The sequence below is a fragment of the Amphiprion ocellaris genome, chromosome 6 (genome assembly GCF_022539595.1).
Source record: "Amphiprion ocellaris isolate individual 3 ecotype Okinawa chromosome 6, ASM2253959v1, whole genome shotgun sequence".
NCBI classification, from domain to species: Eukaryota; Metazoa; Chordata; class Actinopteri; family Pomacentridae; genus Amphiprion; species Amphiprion ocellaris.
The window spans coordinates 8,826,666-8,848,033 of record NC_072771.1 but is presented as its reverse complement, the minus strand read 5'-3'; the positions used below and the strand labels follow the sequence as shown (position 1 = coordinate 8,848,033).

Below are 21,368 nucleotides of genomic sequence, written 5' to 3'. Positions count from 1 at the left end.
AGAAGCCTATGTTCTAGAGGCAGAAATAACCTCATTGGTTGAGTTAAATGTTAAGAGACAAGGCCAAAAAACACTTTGGACAAAAATGGTGACATGTAAGATTCTAGGTCTGATAATGATTGTTAAATCTAGGCATACTTGATTACCATGTTAAGTCAGCTACTTAGGCCAGCTGACCTTCAAAGCAACACCAAATGGCTTATGAAAATCTAACTGCATTCAATTGACTAAGAAGAATGTAGCCCCGCATTCAGGCAGATCAGAAAGTGGCACTTGCACTAGTATCATTTCGTCAAACTCAGACAGGACAACAGTTTTTCTGGTCTCTCAGTGTTGAATTGAGTTGCAGCCTTCTTCTCTCAAACTTCGCCATTAAGAGCATAAAATTTACCATACAGTGTACATGACGAACCTCCATTGCTCTATTTGAGTACGCCCACTAATTATGACATATTTGCTGTTGGTTTGGCGCACTCTCAGTTAACACTGCAAACTGTTGAATCTTACACTGAAATGTTAACATAAAGATTGAAAGGTGTGATTCTGTGTCCTTTCCTTTAAATGTTTGCACCACCTTGACCCTGCCCTGAGTTCCTCGATTGGAAAGCTACCTAGCAAGACTGCCTTCTGAACTACTGTAACTGGAAAGCTAACAGCTAGCTGTTAGCCAGTCATAAACGCCATAGCAAGACAGTCACAATCATGGTCAAAATAACTTGTCTGTAATAAGTTCACAGACTGTATTTAAGAGATGCATTTGTACTGTTGATTCTTGTCTTGTAACCATGTAAGAGCTATGCCTGTGATTTGCAGCAGTTTATACTGTAACAGAGGAAAGATAAATAAGGGTGAATGGTAAAAGTTACAACAGCTTTCTCCATTTGGGACTGTCTAGCACTAAAAGGCACTGTCCTTTTTGTGTGCAAAAGGTTCAGCCAAGGATAATAGTTAAAAGAGTCAGATAAGTGGAATTTTCTATCATCTTTGACAGTGCATTGAGAGTGGATTATACGGTCAGTACAGTCAGAGGAGAGGAGAAATGACCTGCCTCCATCTTTTCTGTCAATATATGGTTTAACAGACAGTCTTTGGGAAATTGTCTGCTTGACTGATGTGAGTATCTCACGAACAAACTACCAAAACAACATTTAGCGATAAATCCAAAATGCAAACTTCAATGTGTCCCTTCAGAAACAATAAATCGATGTAAAAAAAAAAAGTTGTTAATTTTTAAATGTCTGTCTGTCTGCTAGTTGGCCAGCCTGCTGACATGTCATTAATGAACATAAAAATATTGCTGTTGGCTTTAGATAAATGCAACTCAACCTGTGAGATTTTTTCCACTGTTCCCTGTCCACTCTATTGACATACTGTACAGTCATAACCCATTACATGTTTGAGGCATGTATGTTTAGTACACCGTGAGGTCAGGTGTTTGAATAGCAAGCACTGATAGTGGAAGGCTGGTGTAGGTTCATCCTTTGTCCTGTTGAGTCCAAAGTAGCTGCTTCTTGGCTGTCAAATACTGAGAATCTTCTTTCTACTTAGGTGCCATACTGGCAGGCCAACTGTGAGCTTTTCTGTGGCGCAAACTAAATGTGCTCACTCGTCAACAAAGTTTACTCGATATGTGAGCTGGTGGCCATTGTCCCAAGCATACAACAGCTTTTCCTTGGGGTTGTAGTCAATCTGGGTGGTGAAGGAGTACTCATTGGTGAAGGGCAGGCGTGGGATGGCTTCAGTGTTGGTGTGGGTGTCATAAGCATAGCTCACTTCACCTTCCTTCTGGTTGTACACGTTGACAGCATACAAGACACCGCAGATGATGAAGCAGTTTCCGTAAGAGTTCCTCTTGAGACCTGTCCTGTAGGTTGTTTCTTTTTTCAAGGACAGATCTCCAGGATCCAGTCTACTGATGACGATCAACTCTTGTTGGTTGTAGTCATAGTCCATGGAAGGATAAATCACCCACAAGCCACTTTCGTCCACTGCAAAGTCGATGTCCGAGTGACCCCTCCACTTCCACGGGGTGGTGTCCTCATAAACAACATCATGCAACAGTGTCCAGGCTGCCACGTAGCGCATCCTCAGATCATACTTTATGATGTTCTTGGTGAAGGCCCTGTTGTAATAGAAAGCTCCGTTGTACACCACATGACCTGTGCCTATCCAGTTGTAAGGCAATTTGAAAAGGTTGCTCCACCGCCCTAGGATAAACAAGAAAATTATGTTAGCTTTTGCTAAATTAGTACAAACCATTGGCGTACACTCATTTCACGTTAGTCAATAAACCTATTTTGTTTAAAAAAACCCAACACTATTTCACCCCTGATGCAATCTTCCTCCATCAAAGCATCACTGGCAATGTATGTGAAAGTGGTATCGGCATCCCAAGTGACAGCTCCATTGTGAATCCAAGAAAAGTCTGACTGTATTTAGGCCTACTCAGAAATATTTCCCAACAAACTTCAGCTCCAGCCAGGCTCTCTCTGAAATAACTGCAAGGACTGTTAAGTGGTAAACAAAATCCAAGATTCTAATATCCCTTCATACACATGGGATAATATAACACTGTGTTCAGTCTATTCTACAGTCAGATCACTTTACAGCCAAGAAGTCCTGATGATTTATCTGATGGACACCTTGTATCAAAAAATACCTCTTGCAACAAAATTACTTCTTTAACGCAGCTGTAGACTAAAGACTTCACTCAAAATCTGGAACTAAGACATGAACTGATTGATGCAATTAACCAGATAATTTCCCTGAGTCATCTTTTTGATTCACATCATGCATCTGGCTTCACTTCATTAGCCAATTTCCTATTGAGTTTTAAGGATAAGTATTTTGTCTCAACTAGAAACAATGCCATTTCCGTCAACACTGCAGTTAGATTATTGAGCTTCTAATGTACATGTTTACTCAACAATCCAAAAATTATATTGATGGAACTGTTATGACCAATAAGGGATTCAAATTTTCAGGCCAAACTGTTTGTTGACTTCCTGGACTTAACTTGGTGAGATAAACAATGAGATAATCCTCAATGGTCAACATGTGGTAAATATAGCTCATACTAACATTATTTTAAAGCAGAATGTGTTTACATTCAAGCATGCGGTAAGCAGGATATTATATAGTGAGCAAGTCATTATTGCAAAGTAAAACAAACTCCTTCACAATGTTTTAGAGCTAAAGAGATAAATTATGAGTTGGCTACCTAGAGCTGTTTGGGCTAAGCTGATATTATTCCTTTCATGGAGCCAAAAACACTGTTTTTGCTTTATCAGACTGTATATACTCTGACTTCTCGTGATGGTGACGCAGTTTGTTTAGGAGTTCACTCCTGAACAAACACACTCTGTACTATCGGTGTCATTTTGTAATCACATCCTATCTGCTATGCTAACCATCCAACCTCAGGAAGTCTGATTTAGATAATGATGATAACTAAAGGCCAGTGAAGGACAAAAACAATGTGCAGTTGAACACCCCCATGCACACACCAGCCCCACCCCTAAGGCCGACCCACACTCTTAATCCCTCTCTGCTGTGCCTAGTTCAAAGGAAAGGCCAGAGCACATGTCAGGGAACAGCAGGCATCACTGCCACTCATCAAGATACCTAGTCATCCGCACACCACTCTGAGCTTACCGCATTGCAGGAATCCTCACATGTAAGTGCATTTAGAAAGCCCATTGTCCAAACACATCTAAATCAACAAGCCAAGTCCTACGTGGGGAAATCGTCTTAACTCTCTCAGAGAGTATAATCCAATTCCTCAGTTGATTTGGATGTGGGAGCAGCGGATTTTCCCACCCACTGGAATCATGAAGCAACCAAGACCTGCATTCCACAGAGCTCATCAATCTCACAGACCTCACTGGATTATCAGCATGAATAGATGTCACCGATGTTATTAGAGAAAACACAGCTATACATTACTACGTGGTGATAACAGAGTTAGACCTATATGTTGGGAAGATAATTTCATTCTGAGTTAGATGATGTAAAAGATTTAGAGAAGATACTGTATGTGATCTTATGTAAACACTGATATAAAACCTGCCTGACAAAACTGCTAGCCCACCCAAACAGTAACTCTTAGTGTGAAGAGTGACGAGTGTGTCTTAGTGAAATGTATAACATACCTATAGTGACTATATGTGCAGGCATCAAAAAACTCCGAAGGCTTCGTTGTAGCTGACATGCACCTCCTCAAAAATGTAACTATGACCAGGACAGGAAAGTAGGGAGATACCATGTGAGGGCTGTTTGAGTGATTGATTGATTGATTGATTGATTGATTGAGCAGTTTGCATTTTTTCTTACAAGTTTATGATTCTTCCAATAAAGATAGTTAACAGTGAGGACAATTTACCCCTCCCACCCTGGAGTTCTTTGTCCAGCACACACCTAGCCGTTACTTATTGTAGCCTTATTGTGCTTCACATCTGTTGCATCTAATTGAGATGCTGTTGAGAATTTTTAGAATTGGATCAAAAACATCAGTTTCACTGGCTTATTGTTATTAGGCAGTTATTCACTCTCTAATTTACAGTTTTGACTAGGCCGAAGTAAAAATATATATTTTGCTGGAGTTTTTCTAATCTCAAATGTTGTGATGATGGGGATGAGGAGTAAAAATGTTGTTCAAAATTTGTGTCTCCTATCCATAGAGCCCAAGGTTCTTTTTGGCCATACAGCTGTGGAGCTGTTAGTGATTGAATTTAAAGGGTTTTTCATGTGGAAAATTCAAAATATAGTCTTTAAGACTTAACGAGATGAATTTGATTATCCCATAACAACACCCAAAGTCTGGATCTGAGAATATTAGAGTGTAAGTGAACAGTCAGTTCTTGTTGTCAATGTGCTGGATGCGGACAGGTATAAAGGCCAGCTGAGACCTTAACATAGCTTAAATACTGTAATACCATAGCACAAATAGGTGGAAAATGGTATGTAGTATTATCAAAGAGACCCAGTTAAAGCACACCTTGCTTGAAGTTGTCCAGGTTGCGGAGTCACCTAGGTTGTTTGCCATAGTAATAATTGAGTGACATAGATCTTGGAGTCTTCTCGCTAGAGGATCCTTCATCCAGGCTCCCTCATTGCGCCCATAACTGTGCTGCTTCTCTGGTTGCTCAATGGATGCCAGGAGTCCCCTCACAGTTGAGGATCTTCCTAGGAAGCATGAAGTAGAACACTCAACATCTACAACTGGGAAAGAATGACTTGCATTAACATTGACTTAAATCCATTATATACTTCCACATGTCTTGACTAAATGCTTGTTTTTCTTTGTTGTAGACACTGACTGCAACAAAACACTGATTAACCATGATGGGTGTTTCAGGCACGTACCTGCTCTGTGGAGAGAAGGTCGACTGTTGTTGTTGAGTTGTCCAGCACAAGTACAACTGTTGGAGCTGGTCTTTCAGATGCTGGTGTACTCTGAGTTGTGACAGTAGTGGGTACAGTAGTGGTGGAAGTTGTGGCGCTTGTGGTTGTAGTGGTGGCAGTTGTTGTAGTTGTAGTAGTGGAGCTGCAGTGGTTTCGATGGACTCAGCCACAGTGGCCTCCACAGTTTTCCAAGAACATTTCTGCCCCACCATCTTCAGACTGGGTTTTCCTGTGACGTGGTGGGACTGTGTACATTTGGCAGAATTGTCTGGGAGGGAGGAGTGAAAGTAAGGAGTCAGGACAAGAGAAAAAACAAGCAGAAATCTGTAACCTTGAACTAATTTCTGCTCTGAAAACACACCAGACGGCCAATCAAGGTCACTCAATCCATACTAGCTTTTTATAGCTGTAAACAAGCGGGCCTCTTGTTCTTGTTACTTCTTCTCGTCACAGTTACTTTAGGGTGGAATGATGCAGTAGTGAGCTGTCTCTAAAAATGGTTTTATTCTTTTCAGTCACTGTATAATGCACACAGCATGTGGCTCCTTGCTAAGGAAGACATTATAAAGGTGTGATGTGTTCCAGAAGTTCACATTAATAAAGCAGCACATACAGAATACCAACTTCCTCCCTCTTTCTTACTATCAAATTGTTTCTCCTTTTTCCTTCTTACTCAGGCCGTACAAATACCACAGCTTGTTTCTTTGTGGAGTATTCTGAGGCAAACATTTTGCTTGACAAGAAAAGTTATTATTACAACCTCAAGGCCTCCATAAAGTATTAAGGTCAGCAGTCAAACAGCCAGAGCTATTTTTGCCAATGAAAATGATGACCATAAATAGCCACTGGCCTACTTAAAAAGTTTCTGTCTAAAATGATAACTTAAAACTGTCAGATGCCCTTGCGATTTGATTTAACCCATAAAAAGTCATCTCTGTGGACCAACATTACATATTTAGACATTTTTTTCCCATGAAAAAAAGTTTTTTGTCTGAATTATTTCCTTAAAAGGCTTAGTTGTAACTCTGAAATGTTCCTCCACTCACCACTCACCATTCATTGCAGCTCAAGCACACCGGCTCACCTACGACTGTGTTCACAACTGTTTTGTTGAAGAATAATGGCACAGGAAGTTCATTCCTTTAGTTTGTTACATATGAAACACTGGAAGTCTGAGTGTGTGTTTTTTAGACTGTTGTTAGAAATGCCCACCATTGTGGTTTACTGATTCTTTCAGTCATGATAGGCCCTTCTAACAGTACAAAAACCCCAACAACAAAAAAACAAACAAAAAAACAAACAAAAAAAATACCATATAGACATGCTAACTAAGATTTAAAACTAGATTTTTTACAAAGGGAGTCTTTTGAAATTAACTTTGGAAAATAATAACCATCTGGGTCTTTTTAAATCACAACTCAAAACTCTTCTGTTTAAAATGGCTTTTCATACCAAGCATGACATTTTATTACTTTTATTTCTTTTAGATGTTGTATTTTAGTGCTGTTTTATTGCTGTTTATTTTATTGTTTTATTTGTATATTTTACAGGGCTGCTAAGTGGTGTAGTGGTTAGCACTTCTCGCCTTGCAGCTAAAGATCCCCGGCTTCATGTCCCGGCCTTCCTGGATCTTTCTGCATGGAGTTTGCATGTTCTCCCTGTGCATGTGTGGGTTTGCTCCGGGTTCTCTGGTTTCCTCCCACAGTCCAAAAAATATGCAGTGCTTAATTGATTACTCTAAATTTGCCCGTAGGTGTGAGTGTAATTGTCTGTCCTGTTTAAAAGTAACTGTACTGTTTTTAAGTTATTTTCTTGTTTTTACTGTGAAGCAGGCTGTTGTAAAGGGCTATACAAATAAACTTTGATTGATTGATTAAAAAAATTGTTTGCAATTTTTATAAAACAAAATCAGAATGTGTTTCTGTTAAATCGTGAACTATCTGGAGAATCCCACACGTCAAGACTACAATTCCTCTTTATATAAGATGAATTGCTTTGCTGTTGTGCTACACAGCACCATGTTGCAATTTGTCATGTTAGTTATTGTGATTTAATGAATAATCTGACAATTTTTGTAACATAGTGAAACAGAAAATTCAACAGTCATATCATACACAGTTTTGTTTCTTCCATTTGTTCTTCCATTGTGGAGGACTCATTGGTAATCTGGGCAAAAATGGGCTTGAGTTATTTATATATATATATATATATATATATATATATAATATATAATATATATATATATATATATATATGCATATAACTATATAGCTAATAACTAATTACCGCAAAAAACTTAGCGCCTTAAAATAATAACGCAATTAGTTCCTCAGTTCCCTCATTTCTGGCACACCGGTAACTCTGATGAACACTCCAGCCCAGTAGGTGGCGGTAATGAACCTAAAGTCTGTTTGTAAGCCATGAAGAAGAAGCACAGGAAGTACTGAGTGAAGTCAGCCACTGGTGTACAGTGAAGGAAGACGAGATTGAGCTTGTTGGGCATAAATTTTCCTTTTAAAAAATCTTCCCGATGGCAGCTTGGATAAAAGCCTGGTTGTGTGTAAATTGTACAACAAAGATTTTTCTGATCACTGCGTCACTTCAAGCTGATGGTATCACCTCAATGTAAAACATGTTGCTGTTAGCACCAGAGCTAACGTTAGCTACGAGTCATGCTAACGGCTAACGGTGTAGCCATCCCATAATAGACCACTTTTCTAGACAGTGCTTGAGTTTACAGAAAGTCTTAAAATGTTGAATAAAATCGCTATAATTGCACTTAGATTTGCAGTAATCTGTGAATGTAGCAGACAGATGAAAAATGCAGATAAATAGAAATGAAACATTTTTGTGGTTTAAGTTTTTACTCCGTCGATGCTCTGCCTCCTTGGAGGAGGAATAACCTAAACAACAAAAATATCTCTTTTAATAACTTAATTATAAACGTTTTGTTTATAAAAAAAATTATATAAATAAAAATTGATTTTCCTATAAAAAGAACCATCAAAATTACACCATTTATCAGACCCAGAAAAGATGAAAACAGAATGAATCTCTGGATTTTCAACTTTCTGAAGCTCCTTGAACTACTTATGCTGATTTTATGTGCCATACAGTGGAAAAAACAACTAAATTCAGGCTTTGAGTCATCAAATCACTTTTTTCTATATGTCCCATTTTCCTTTTTTAAAATAAATTTTAAATTATAAACACGTATATGTGTATTCATTGATTCAACTGTCAACCACAATTTTATTTGAATTGAAAAACTTCACTTATTGTGTCAAATATTGCCATTTGACAAAACTGCAATGAATTGTGATTAATTAATTACAAAGCCTGTAATTACATTAAATTTTTTAATCGCGTCCCACCACTAACATATATATATATATATATATATATATATATATATATATATATATATATATATATATATATATATATATATATATATACATACATACATATATATATATATGTACAGTAGTGTATTTAATAATATGCATGAATGCAGCAGAGTAATTGGAGAGCAAATCGTCCACCAAGACTGCTCCTCTGGCTTACAATTTTATTAAAAGTGGACCAGATCCTCACCACAGTGTAATGGGTTCTTCCTTTGCACTTTCTTCATTCGTTTATCCATGAATTTCTGTAACTATTTCTCAATTGGGTGGGTGGTCCTAAAGTCAGTCTAAAGCAGGATTGGGTGGCAGGGAGAACCAGACAAAAGTGCTCCATTAACTGCAACCTCTTATAAACATATAGACCAACACTACCGTTCAAAAGTTTGGGTCACTTAGAAATGTCCTTATTTTTGAAAGAAAATGCTTCATTTCTTTAAGTGAAGATAACATTAAATGAATGATCAATCCAGTGTAGACATTGTTAATGTGGTAAGTGACTATTCTAGCTGGAAACAGCTGATTTTTAATGGAATATCTCCATAGGGGTACAGAGGAACATTTCCAGCAACCATCACTCCTGTGTTCTAATGCTACATTGTGTTAGCTAATGGTGTTGAAAGGCTAATTGATGATTAGAAAACCCTTGTGCAATTATGTTAGCACATGAATAAAAGTGTGAATTTTCATGAAAAACAGTAAATTGTCTGGGTGACCCCAAACTTTTGAATGCTAGTGTAAGTCCTCAATGATGCCAAAACATGCCTGATGATTTCAGTTAGGAGGTCTGTTTCAGTGGAAATGTCTTCAATACTGGCTTCCATATTAATGTGTGTTTCCTGTAAGGATGAAAAGGCCAATATATGTCCACAACCTGCTTATTATTACTCATGTCACCCCTGCTACATGAACATGCCATTCAAATGTGTGACCAGTCAGTTCATGTTTAGCTGATTGGGTCAGCTGTAACCAGATCTATTTGTACAGCGCTCTATCAGTGCTGGAGAGTGGTTTCGCTATAAGGGAAAAAAATGCTCTCGTTTAGATGTGGTGATGGAGCCCCTGCAAAGTAGAGATGGAGGAACTGTTTTAGTGGAACCTGCAGGGAGGCAGCACTGTCACTAAAATGACCAATCCACTAAAAGAACAAACAGGTCTGCTTTACTGCGTGATTCAAAAAGACAAGACTTCACTAAACTTTCAGTCTGTAGGTTGTTGCTCAGAAGTTGTATTCTTGTTTCCCATAGTGACACAGCATACACAGATAGTGCTGTGCTCCCTGCTCCAGGTTGTGCGATTGACCCTCTGCCATGACCCCAGCTTCCTAACAAGGTGGAATGTGTGAAAGATTGCATTTCATCACACGCTGTGTCATGACAATGACCCCAAGCTTTTGAATGGTAGTGTAGTAATACATAAATATTTTAATGAATAAAGGTTGAGATCTATTAAATAAAGAAATGCATTAATTAAAAAAGAAATGCAAATTTACAAAATAGCTTCAGTAAAAGTTTATGGTGATATAGAAATAAACAGAAAAAATTATTTGATTCTGTGGCTTTCTTTATTTTTTTTTTCCAAAATGTATTCATACTTAACTATTGTGTGCATTCAATTATTATACTTTAGTAATTTTTTCATCCTCCACAGTCTCATTCTTATTATGATAGCAAGCTTTAACTGTGAGCATTTAGAACAGGCGTAACATGTTTTCCTTTAGATATGATTGGACAGTATGCTGTATGACCTCAATCGCTGGAAGCATTCGGAGGCCTTTAGCACCCTGTGATTGTCAACACACTGCTTGAGGGGGTTTTGGATAACATGAACTGAATTCTTATTTTATTATATTATATTGCTTAAAAGCCCATACTGGTCAAAGTTTGGCTTCTTTCTTTTGAGATTTAGGTTTCAGTAGTCACTAACCCCTTTGGTAAAAAGTCAGCAGGTTGTATCAAAGGCTGTCTCCGTCTGGTCGTCATATGCTGATGGTGTTTGATGCCAGACAGATGTAGGGAGATTAGAGCAGTGCTACATGAGCAGAGCATCTTCCTCACATGCAGACTGAACACGTGGACATGATGAGAGTTCAAGGAAACAATATTCAGAGAAGATTATACACATTTAACAGTTGGGTTTCACAAAGTTGATAAGCAGTTAAAGAGTTTTTCAACTGTTCCTCGAATTAGATGGAACACAAATTCCCAAACCAAACTAGGAAGCTAAATTAGTTACAGTATTTATACCCATGGCCAAGAGATGTAAAATGAAAGGGGACTAATTATTAACAGACAGGACATTCATCTGTGTTTAGTAAAGCAGATGTGATGCATATCATATTTATTCTCTTTCTTTACTACAGTGTAAATCAAAGACCTCTTTAAAATGTTTTGAAAATGAGATCATGTCAGTTAAGTTCTTTTTTAAAGGCCATGCAGGTTTTGCCTGCCTTGGCCCACATGTCTGTTCTTGAATCTTTACTATTGCTTCTAACAATTTCCAGTTTCAGCTTTAGATATTTTACAAAGAGAGTTTGCATTTGCTTGTACAGGAAATTCTCAACTTACGTCGAAATTCTGTTCCTACGGTGTGACATAAGTCGATTTTCGCTGTAACTCACGCTCTCCTACGTGTTAGCAAATGTAGCACAATCCAATGAGGTGTACAACCAGCAAATCAAAACAAAGCCGTCTTCCTCTTATAGCGCTGCGTGATGACGTATACGTATGCTCTGCTCGCCAACTATGTGCATGTAACCAGTAGGACTGGACCCGAATATACGAATATTCGGTCGTGACTGTGGTATCCGAATATTTATTTTGAGATCCAAATATTCGGATCGCCCCGTTGGACGATGTCGCGCAAACGGTATTCGTCTTGTCAGTTCGCCCGATATGTCCCCCCGTTGGACATTACGATATGAACTTATTCTAATATTCGCCCCCCCCCCCAGGAGCTTCTGTAAAAAGGTACTGGACTTCTCTTTAGGTTATTGAAGATGTTTCGCCTCTCAGGTGAAACGTTTTTAAGAACCCAAAAAAGAAGTCCAGTTGTTTTTTCTAAAGCACCCAGGGATGTTCTTTTATGTGGTATATGAGTAGGTGGGTTCTCAGATTGGACGTGTGATGCAATAAGAGATAAATATTGAAGCATGCACAAATATTTTAAGATTTATGATTTCTTCTTCGTGCTGCACAGTGGCTTGGTGGTTAGCACTTTCACCTTGCAGCTTGAAGATCCCTGGTTTGCGTCCCCACCTTCTCAGGATCGTTCTGCATGGAGTTTGCACGTTCTCCCTGTGCATGCGTGGATTTTCTCCAGGTTCTCCAGCTTCCTCCCACAGTCCAAAAACATGCTGAGGTTAATTGATATTTCTAAATTATCCATTGGTGTGAATGCGAGTGTGATTGTTTGTCTCTATGTGTATCCCTGTGATAGACTGTTACCTGTCCAGGTGTCCCCTGCCTTCACCCCAATTCAGCTGGGATAGACTCCAGCCCCCCGTGACCCTAATGAGGATTAAGTGATGTACAGATAATGGATGGATGGATGGATTTCCTCTTCTTAGAGTTTGGATTAGGTCTTAGAACAGACAGTCAGGTTGCAACGCATGACGGTCTAAGTTGATGGATGTTGGGTATAGTTTCTGTGCAATTTCGTAAGACACTGTATAGTAGATAAAATGAATGTTTCTTTTAGAAACTGTAAATAAAAGACTACTTATTTGTCCAGCTCACTACTGCAGTGTGAGGTTTTGTCCTCCCTGTGCTTCATCGTGCCACAGTGCACTTAACCTTGCAACATCTTTTTCAGACTTTGTAAGGACCTCTATAAAGATCTTAGAATTTATAGATTCTGTGTTTGTATGTCTGCAAAGATTTTTGTGAGTCTGTGTGACCTAAATTCCATCCTGTTTTGACTTGGTAAAGATGCTCTTGTGCAAGTCTGACGACCGAATGTAAACTCTAATGGTTGTACTTCGTTTCACTTTATTTTTTAAAATGTTTTTCAGCAAAGCACAACACACAAAGCAGCTTTTCCCCTTGCATCAGGAGGTCGCTAGTCGTAGTTAATATTTTCCTCATTGAACCCCAACAAAACTGATAACACTGTCAGCTCTCAGTAAAAATGTGTGTCATTGTGCCTGAATTTGGTGATATGCACAAAAGCATGAAGGTGAATCAACGTTCCCGGGCTGAATAGAGGTTCCTGCTCTGTGCTCTTTGCTACAGATTATGGAAATGCAGCCAGACAGTTTCAGTGATTTAACAAGGGTGGCTGGGCCCTCTCTGATTCACATACATGGCAGAACACACGGTCTGACAGCGTTATGTGCGTGTGCCCTGTATAAACGCAGCATACCTATTCACTCAACTAGACTTAAAGAGGATTGGAAGGAGTCAGGAAATGTTTTCTCTGCATTGGTGAGGGTCCCCACATATTACCATGAGGAGTGACGCTGAGGCATGTCATGGACATGGCAGCGCTGCTTTGAGACAGCATTCCATCAGCTCCATGTATTTTGTCAATAAAAGATTTGGATTTCCTGCTTGTTGAATCCACCAACAATCCAAGTGCGCGCTGACTAGACCAGCTTTGCTAAAAACAACACCGGAATAATTCTTTTATTGTGGGGATTTTGTGTGCCACACAGCGCTGGATTCCTAGTTTTATTGCCTCGCACTTAAGTGGAAAGTTTGCAACACAATTATAGCCTTATCTCACACTTGTGTAAAACAACATCCTAAGGAAAACTTTCAACTGTTCTCTGTTGGAAACTAAAGCAAATCTGGTTCTATGACTCCACGGCCGCTGGCTGGTTCTGATCCAGGAAGGTGTCATGTGGGGTCAGATGAGAATGCTGAAGAAACTAATTTGGATCATTTTCAACACCCACAGTGGATCACACACAGATGATCGCACACAGATGGGAGTGCAAACTCAGCTAAAGTGTGAGCACACTGTTTGCTTTAGCTCATAGAGGGTGGCTTTCTATGAACACAACACTATGCTGGGAGAGTATACAGAGTGTCCAAGCCAAGCCGAAAACTCTCACCTCCTCTATGCTCATCCTCATCGTTTTTGGTTGCCTTGTAGTATGTGATGCCCCTCACCACACCAGGCTGGTGGCCAACTGCCTTGGCTTTGGCCGTAGGGTCAGGCTTGACTGGTTTTCCAGGTTTAATGACGTCTTTCTTGGGCTTGACGACCTTTTCTTTGGGTGGTTTGGGAGGGGGTTTGGCAGCAGGGGTCTTTTTGTTGGGTATTTTTATGGCCTCCTTGGCTTTTTCATCGTTAGTGTCCTGTAAAGACATTCAGGTTATGTCAGGGCAGTTGGAAATACTGGCTTGTGGGTTTTATATTGCTGACTGTTTGTGAAAGTGTGTGATTAGCTTATGCTGCTTAAAGACTGAGTCCAAAACACCACCACTAACAACAAGTACAAAAACCCAAGAATATATAGATGTATAAGTAACATTCACATTGCTCTTTTCTTTCTTGATTTGGTCTGTTCATAACTGTTCTTGATAATTATGCTTGAAAGAACACAACGTACACATAGATATGTATTACACAAAACATATAACTGTACAGTTTACCATATATCTATCTATATCTAGCTATCTCTCTCTCTCTCTTCTACATATATATATATATATATATATATATATATATACACACACACGCACACACACACATACATATATATGTGTGTGTGTGTGTGTGTGTGTGTGTGTGTGTGTGTGTGTGCGCGCGCATGTTTGTGTGTGGTTTGGGGTCTATAAGTTTGTGTGGGAAATATCTGCCCGTTTAGCACCTAAATGCTCCACTATGTTCAGATGCTCCACAGCTAGCCATTTGGTGCTGTGAAGGTAGTGTACACTGAGTTTTTTGGCTTTTTTTCTTTTAATGACAACAGACAGCCATGAGCAGCAGTGATATTGGTTAGGACCCAAGATTTTAACCCTCTGTGCCCCAAACTTTCTGTTGGGTTCGAAAGGTAAATAAATTCCACCAATTCCAAGTCAAAACTGAAGTAGTTTTACTCACTAGATGCAGGTTGCAGCTACAAGTTTGCAACTTGGCCCATTGTTTCAATCAGCATCTGGACTATTCTGGCCTGACTCAACAGATTATAGGTTGTGGGTATAAATCTGGCATTGGCCACAATTTTCACACTATGTTCTCCTCTCTTTCTCTTATATACATGTTGTCATTTTCAAAATCCTTTTCACTATTGGAAACAGCAACAAAAACCCCGGTGCAAGTAATACATGTTTAAAATTTTATAAGGTTTGGATCATGCAGTAAGGCAGCCCGGCTAATTTTTTTTTTTTTCAGTGAATTATCCATCATAAAGACGATGCTTGCCTCCCTGCATCCATGTGTTTCACCAAAACGATTCCATCAACACTATTCTGAGTAAATATCGTTAGTGCATTCTCAGAGGAATGAAGGTTAGCTGCAGCAAGACAGAATACATGTGTGTGAATGAGAGGGAAGTGGAAGGGTGAGGTTACAGGGAGCAGAGATAAAGAAGGTGGAGGATTTTAAGTACTTTGGGTCAACACTTCAGAGCAATGGAGAGTGTGGAAAAGAGGTGAGGAAGCGTGTACGAGCAGGTTGGAACGGGTGGAAAAAAAGTGTCAGGTGTGATAAAAGAGTATCAGCAAGAATGAAATGAAAGGTATAGAAAACCAGTGATGTTGTCTGGCTTAGAGACAGTGGCACTGAGGAAAAGATGGTTTATGGATATAGTGACAGAGGACATGAAGTTAGTTGGTATGAGAGAAAAGGATGCAGAGGACAGGGATAGATGGAAGCAGATGATTCGCTGTGGCGACCCTGAAGGGAAAAGCCGAAAGGAAAAGAAGATCTTTGGTGCATTGTGTTCTTGGTTTAATGAAACACCACTGTGCCAGAGCTTGTCCCCCGAAACCAGAATGTTAATGAGGTGCAGACAGACCATTCTACACAGCACTAATTCGGTACTACAGAATGGTCTGGCTGTGTGAGATTTGTCATGTCGCTTTCCTAAAACAACACAAAGACATCTACCTCATTGATCTTATTGTCTTTGCTAGCAGCTGTTAAATTCTGCTCTTCAACATGCTACTTCTGCCTCCATGGGCACGAGACAAGCTGTTATTTGCAGCTTTACCCATGTTCAGCAGTGCTATCTATTTTCAGGCATGTTGGTTTGGTTTTGCCTTCCTTAAATGGAGAGCATTACTGTGGACATTCCTTCAGTTTTCCTGTGCTCCTTGCTTGTGCCTTCCCCCTGTGTTCCTCATCTGTGTACTTCGTGCCATGTGTTCCCAGTTGTAGCCTTGTCTAGCTCTTTAAATATTTCTACTGTTCTTTAATAACTGCCTCAGCCTGTTCTCCATTTTTTGTTACCCTGCTGTATTTTTGGTATGTTGTATCAGCTTAAGCAGAGTAAAGCTTGCTTTTTGTTTGTCAAACCTGCCCCCTGTGTCCTGTGTCGGGTCCACCCTCTCTTTGAACTGAAACCACAACAGGATGCTTGAAACAGAAAGCTTTAATTCAGAGTGTGCTGTTCCTTACCTGTGCTTTGCTCTCAGAGGAGTCTTTCTGCAGCAGCTGCAGGCTGAGACTGGAGATCTCCTTCTTGATGCTCATCATAATGTTGGAGTAGTTCTCATATCTCTTAAACTGGTTGGTGAGGCTCATCATGCTGTCCCGAACAAATTCATTCTCTCGTGTAAGGTTGGTCTTAATTGTCTGCAATATCACAACCATTACAATAATTATTATGCATGAAATAAGCCTCTTCCCAGTGCCTTGTCTCCAACTAGCCTTTTGATTTTAACTAAATGAGGCAGTGAGTGTGTTTTCTTTCTTACCTCTTCCAGGGTGTTCATCTGTGACATCACTTTGTTAATGTAGGAGTGGACTTTCAATAGGTCCATGCTGTAAAGAGTTCCCTCAAGGAGGTCCACCATGGACTGGAGCTGCCATAAAGGGAGATGAACTAGCATTATTCACCATCATCTGAATACAAAGCCAACAGCTTTATGTGACACTGTTTAACAGCAGTAATATCTTAAGTACCCTCCAAAACATTTAGCCCAGTTGCCATTACTGACATCCACACTGCCAGCTGAGTGCTCTCTGTTTGAGCCACATTCTGAGATATACCAGGTTAATCTATAGGTTAAAAGAGAGTCAGATCATATCCAAATTATACCCAGATGTTACACCAAACTGTCCTAGATGTCAATATACCCCTGTCTCCTTGGAACATATGTTCTGGTCATGTCCGTCTTTGCATAATTTTTGGTCTTCAATCTTCCAATCACTTTCGGTGATACCTGGCAAAGCACTGCAACCTGACCCTTTAACAGCTATTTTTGGAATAGTTAGGGATGAGTTTGGGGTGTCCTGTCTCCACAGAAATGCAATCACTTATGCATCACTGCATGCCCGGCGTCTGACACTGCTGAACTGCAAGGCACAGAATCCTGCTATGTACATCCACTGGGTTAGAGAGATGATGTTGAGATTAGACTTAGAAAAAATTAAGTATACAGTACGTGGACTTGAGGATAAATATGACAAAACCTGGTCGCGATTCATAACTCATATTAGGAGTCTGCCTTTCACCTGATCCCTCATTGTCTCTCCTTCAATCTTTGAATGCCTAAACTATGTTGATAAGGATCTATTTTTCCCTCCTCTATCAGAGGTCTAAATGTTACGAGCACAATATCTGAAGCAAATTGCTTTAGGTCTTCAGTTTGTGTTTATATGTTTAGTTATTTCTGTATTTGTGTATATATATTTTCCTCTTAGGACATTTATATGTTTGGAAACAGATATTCTAGCAAATGTAAGGGATATGCATGGAACATATGGAACATCACATGCTTTTCCTGCTTGGGCCGAATGAACGTGTGTTTTAGGTATGTGCAGAGGTGTGCTGATGTGTTCACAAAACATGTTAAAGAATGATAAAGAAGTGGTGAAATGCTTAACTGATTGCTATTCTTCAAGTTAAAATTCACAAGTGAAAGTATTCAAACCTAGGTCATTCATTGGATGTACTGTGTTCTTTCATTATTTCTATGTTTTTATTGTGTATTGTGTCAATCTGTGTGTGCAGCTACCTTCTAAGTATCTCCATGTCCTGCTGTAACAAACCATTTCAATATCCGCATAGTATGTAATGTGATTATTTCTACATTGATAATTTTATTGATTTTTAAAAATCTAATGTCAAAAAAGTGACAAAATATAGCACAGTTTTCTAAAACCCAGTATATTTTTTTCAGGTTGCTTGTATTGTTCAATTATCAGCTCAAAACCCCAGATATTTAGTCCATGATGATGAAAGGAACCAGAAAATAATCACTGAAACCTAAGTCAAATTATTAACTAGATACTATTTCAGATATTTCTTTGATTCAGATGACTCTTTAGCAGTTGCTTATACTGTCCAGACTATATCAGGAACTACTGGCCTAAATTTAGCAATGATAAATTGCATTCAATTTATCAGTTTATCAGCCAGAGGATGATTTCACCACCATTTCCACTTGCAGGCAGATGGCTGTGCTGCCCGAACGTTTGCTCTCGACTTTTGTTGCTCATTGGTTACCTATACACCGCTTTAGGGTTGTTGGGGGGCTGGAGTCCATCCCAGCTGACTGAGGACGAAGGCAGGGGACACCTGGACAGGTAACAGTCTATCACAGTGCTACACATAGAGAGAAACAATCACACTCACATTCACACCTACAGATAATTTAGAATTACCATTTAATCTCAGCATGTTTTTGGACTGTGAGAGGAAGCCGGAGAACCTGGAGAAAACCCACACATGTACAGGGAGAACATGCAAATTCCATGCAGGAAGATCCTGAGAAGGTGGGGACGCAAACCAGGGATCTTCAAGCTGCAAGGTGAAACTAATCACTGAGCCACAATGTAGCTCTTTTCTTGCTCTAAATATGCTACATAAAAAAATGGTCATTGCTGGTAAGATTGTTAAAAGTGCATTTTGTAATTCGACACTAGCTGCACCAAACTTTTTATTGTGTATGGGAGCCTATCATGTCTTGAGAAGCAAAATTCCTCAAAGAAGAGGCATTTATAAATAGGCAGATTAGCTTCAATTAAATGGGTATTGTGTTTTTATATTTAAATCTACAATATCAGACTTTTTTGGGAGCAGTTCTGGCAGCAGTTACTTATTTACACCTCCAATAGTTAAAGAACAACCATGTCAGTTATTTGTTGTGTTCCAGGCTAACAGGTAAGTCCAATGTCCCTCTCCTTTTGCTTTGTTTTTGATCACTACCAATTGGTGAAGGAAATGTCTTGCTCTTTAGCTGCTAAATACTCCACTGAGCTCACCAGCTAGTTGCTAAGTGTGTCTGTCTGTTGAGCACATCGTTGATAGTGGGTTTAAAGAGTTTTTTTCACAGAAAAAACTACCTGCTGTGGCCTAAAAAAATACTTCAAACACAACAAGAGTGACCCCAACCAGTGAAGATGCAGGCTGGTCAGACAAACATTGAAGCTAAAACTGAAGGGGAGCTGATTTGGGTAATAATTTCCTGTAGATTCATTATATGTGTGCCCAAATTATCTCACTGGCTAACTATAGATCACAGTTGTTTAAATTTCTTTATTTCAAAAAGTTAATCTTAATAATTTCCCATTCATCCATCTATCCATCCATCCATCCATCCATCCATTATCTTCTGCTTATCCGGGGTTGGGCCATGGAGGCAGATTACGAAGCCCCCCTTAGGGATCCCATGGTGTTTCCTGGCCAGATGAGACACATAAAAGGTTCTGGGTCTACCCTGGGGTCACCTCTCAGGTGGAAGTGCTTGGGAAAACCTCCAAAGGAAGTCTCCCTGGAGGCCCCTGTATCAGATATCCAAACCACCTCAACTGACTCCTTTAGACGTGAAGGAGGAGCGGCTCTACTCCGAACTCCTTCTGGATGTCCGAGCTTCTTATCTTTAAGGCTGAGCCCAGCCACCCTGCGGAGGAAGCTCATTTTGGCCACTTGTACCCATGATCTCATTCTTCCAGTCACTACCCAGAGTTCATGGCCATAGGTGAGGGTTGGAATGTAGATGGACTGGTAAATCGAGAGCTTTGCCTTGCGACTCAGCTCCCTCTTCACCACGATGGCTCAGTACAACGCTCGCATTACTGCTGACGCCACACCAAGCTGCCTGTTTTAATAATTTTGTTTGTAGGCTTAGAGATTCCTTGTGAGTAAATGTGTGAAAAGAAAGAATACTTAACACATGCTTGAATTGTCTATTTCCTATAGATACAAAAACTCATGGCATCAAAATCATTCAAAACATGCTATGATGACATTAATTCAGAAATGCCTTTAAGCTAACTTTACTTACTTTTAGTAACTCAGGGGCCTGTTTCTTCAGCTTCTCCATCTTCCACTCATTCTCACAGGGGTTGAGAGATGATGGTGGAGCTGTGCATGAGCACTTACAGTCTGATCCAGAGCTCACCGTCTCCACTGTGTAGAAGTCCTCCACCCGTACGCTGCCGCTCCGCAGCCGCAGGCAGGCGTCCTTGCTGAGAGGCCGCATGATGCACTTACAGCGGCAGTCAGAGCCTTCTGAAGTCATCCGAACAGGCTCAGTCTCCCCAAAGATCTGGAAGACAGAACATGAATTGTCTCTTTTTTGGATCCAAAGGAAATGTTTCCTGAATCCTTTTCTGTCATGTCATGCATAATATTTTTTTTTTTTGCATGAAAATATCTCTTCGAAGCTGATGTGGAAATGTGTCCTAATTATGGTCCTATTCTAAACAAACAGCCTCAGATGTCTGAGAAAATTTAACTCGTATCAGAATTGGACATCAGTGACCTTGACAGAGTTGTGTATTTGTGCAAACCCATGAAATGTTTCTGAAAGTATATGTTGAGCTGTGCTGTCCCAAGTTTTTCCAGTCATCTGTTCCATTGGCCTAACCCTGTTGGTCTTCCATGAATAGTAAATCATTTTTTTATTGTAGCAAAACAAAAGCAAGGGAAGGAAAGTGACCTTGAAAAATAACCACATGCTTCCCCTCTTTTGAATGTTAGCTGGTGTGACTCAGAAGAAAGCCTCTGAGACAAACATAACTCATTCAGCTGCATCACCAGCTGGCTTTTGGCTGCCGTGTGTGATGACGGACGATTTGGCCGACCATGGCCACAGCTTACTTAATAAACAAGAGGCAATGCATGGCAGCCTGAGCAGACATTCCACACTTTTACTATCTGAGGAAAGTGCAACCTGACATAAGGTGGAGATAACTTTCACACAAGAATTCAGCTACACAGATTTACTGCATATTTCATGAAATGTCCAGACAGCAATGGTGAGTTGGCAGAGTTCTGCTGGCCATTCAAATATATCACGCTTTATTTCACAGTAAAGGAGGTGCCAGTTCAAACACTGACTTCCTTTCTAATGGCCCGCTACAGCTGCCTTGTTGTTGGCTGATGTGAGGTTTGATGTGGAGTTTCATCTGCTGGGTTTTGGGGTCAGTCAGAGGAGCCAC

At 39.8% G+C, this 21,368-nt stretch overlaps 2 protein-coding genes across 2 annotated transcripts in view; both read right to left on the bottom strand.

The window, feature by feature from the left end:
- LOC129349131 (olfactomedin-like protein 2A) overlaps positions 1–418 on the bottom strand; it is a 15,768-nt gene extending 15,350 nt beyond the window's left edge. The window contains exon 1 of the mRNA XM_055011350.1: positions 413–418. Within this exon, the coding sequence (XP_054867325.1) occupies positions 413–418 (6 nt within the window). The remainder of the gene's footprint in view (positions 1–412) is intronic.
- Positions 7–21,368, bottom strand: part of LOC111580772 (olfactomedin-like protein 2A) — a 31,501-nt gene continuing 10,139 nt past the window's right edge. Inside the window, 12 exon segments of the mRNA XM_055011515.1 lie at positions 7–2,207; positions 4,997–5,054; positions 5,056–5,076; positions 5,078–5,158; positions 5,160–5,184; positions 5,361–5,400; positions 5,403–5,540; positions 5,543–5,671; positions 13,864–14,110; positions 16,377–16,553; positions 16,676–16,783; positions 20,210–20,473. Of these exon segments, the coding sequence (XP_054867490.1) occupies positions 1,603–2,207; positions 4,997–5,054; positions 5,056–5,076; positions 5,078–5,158; positions 5,160–5,184; positions 5,361–5,400; positions 5,403–5,540; positions 5,543–5,671; positions 13,864–14,110; positions 16,377–16,553; positions 16,676–16,783; positions 20,210–20,473 (1,893 nt within the window). The 3' untranslated portion in view covers positions 7–1,602.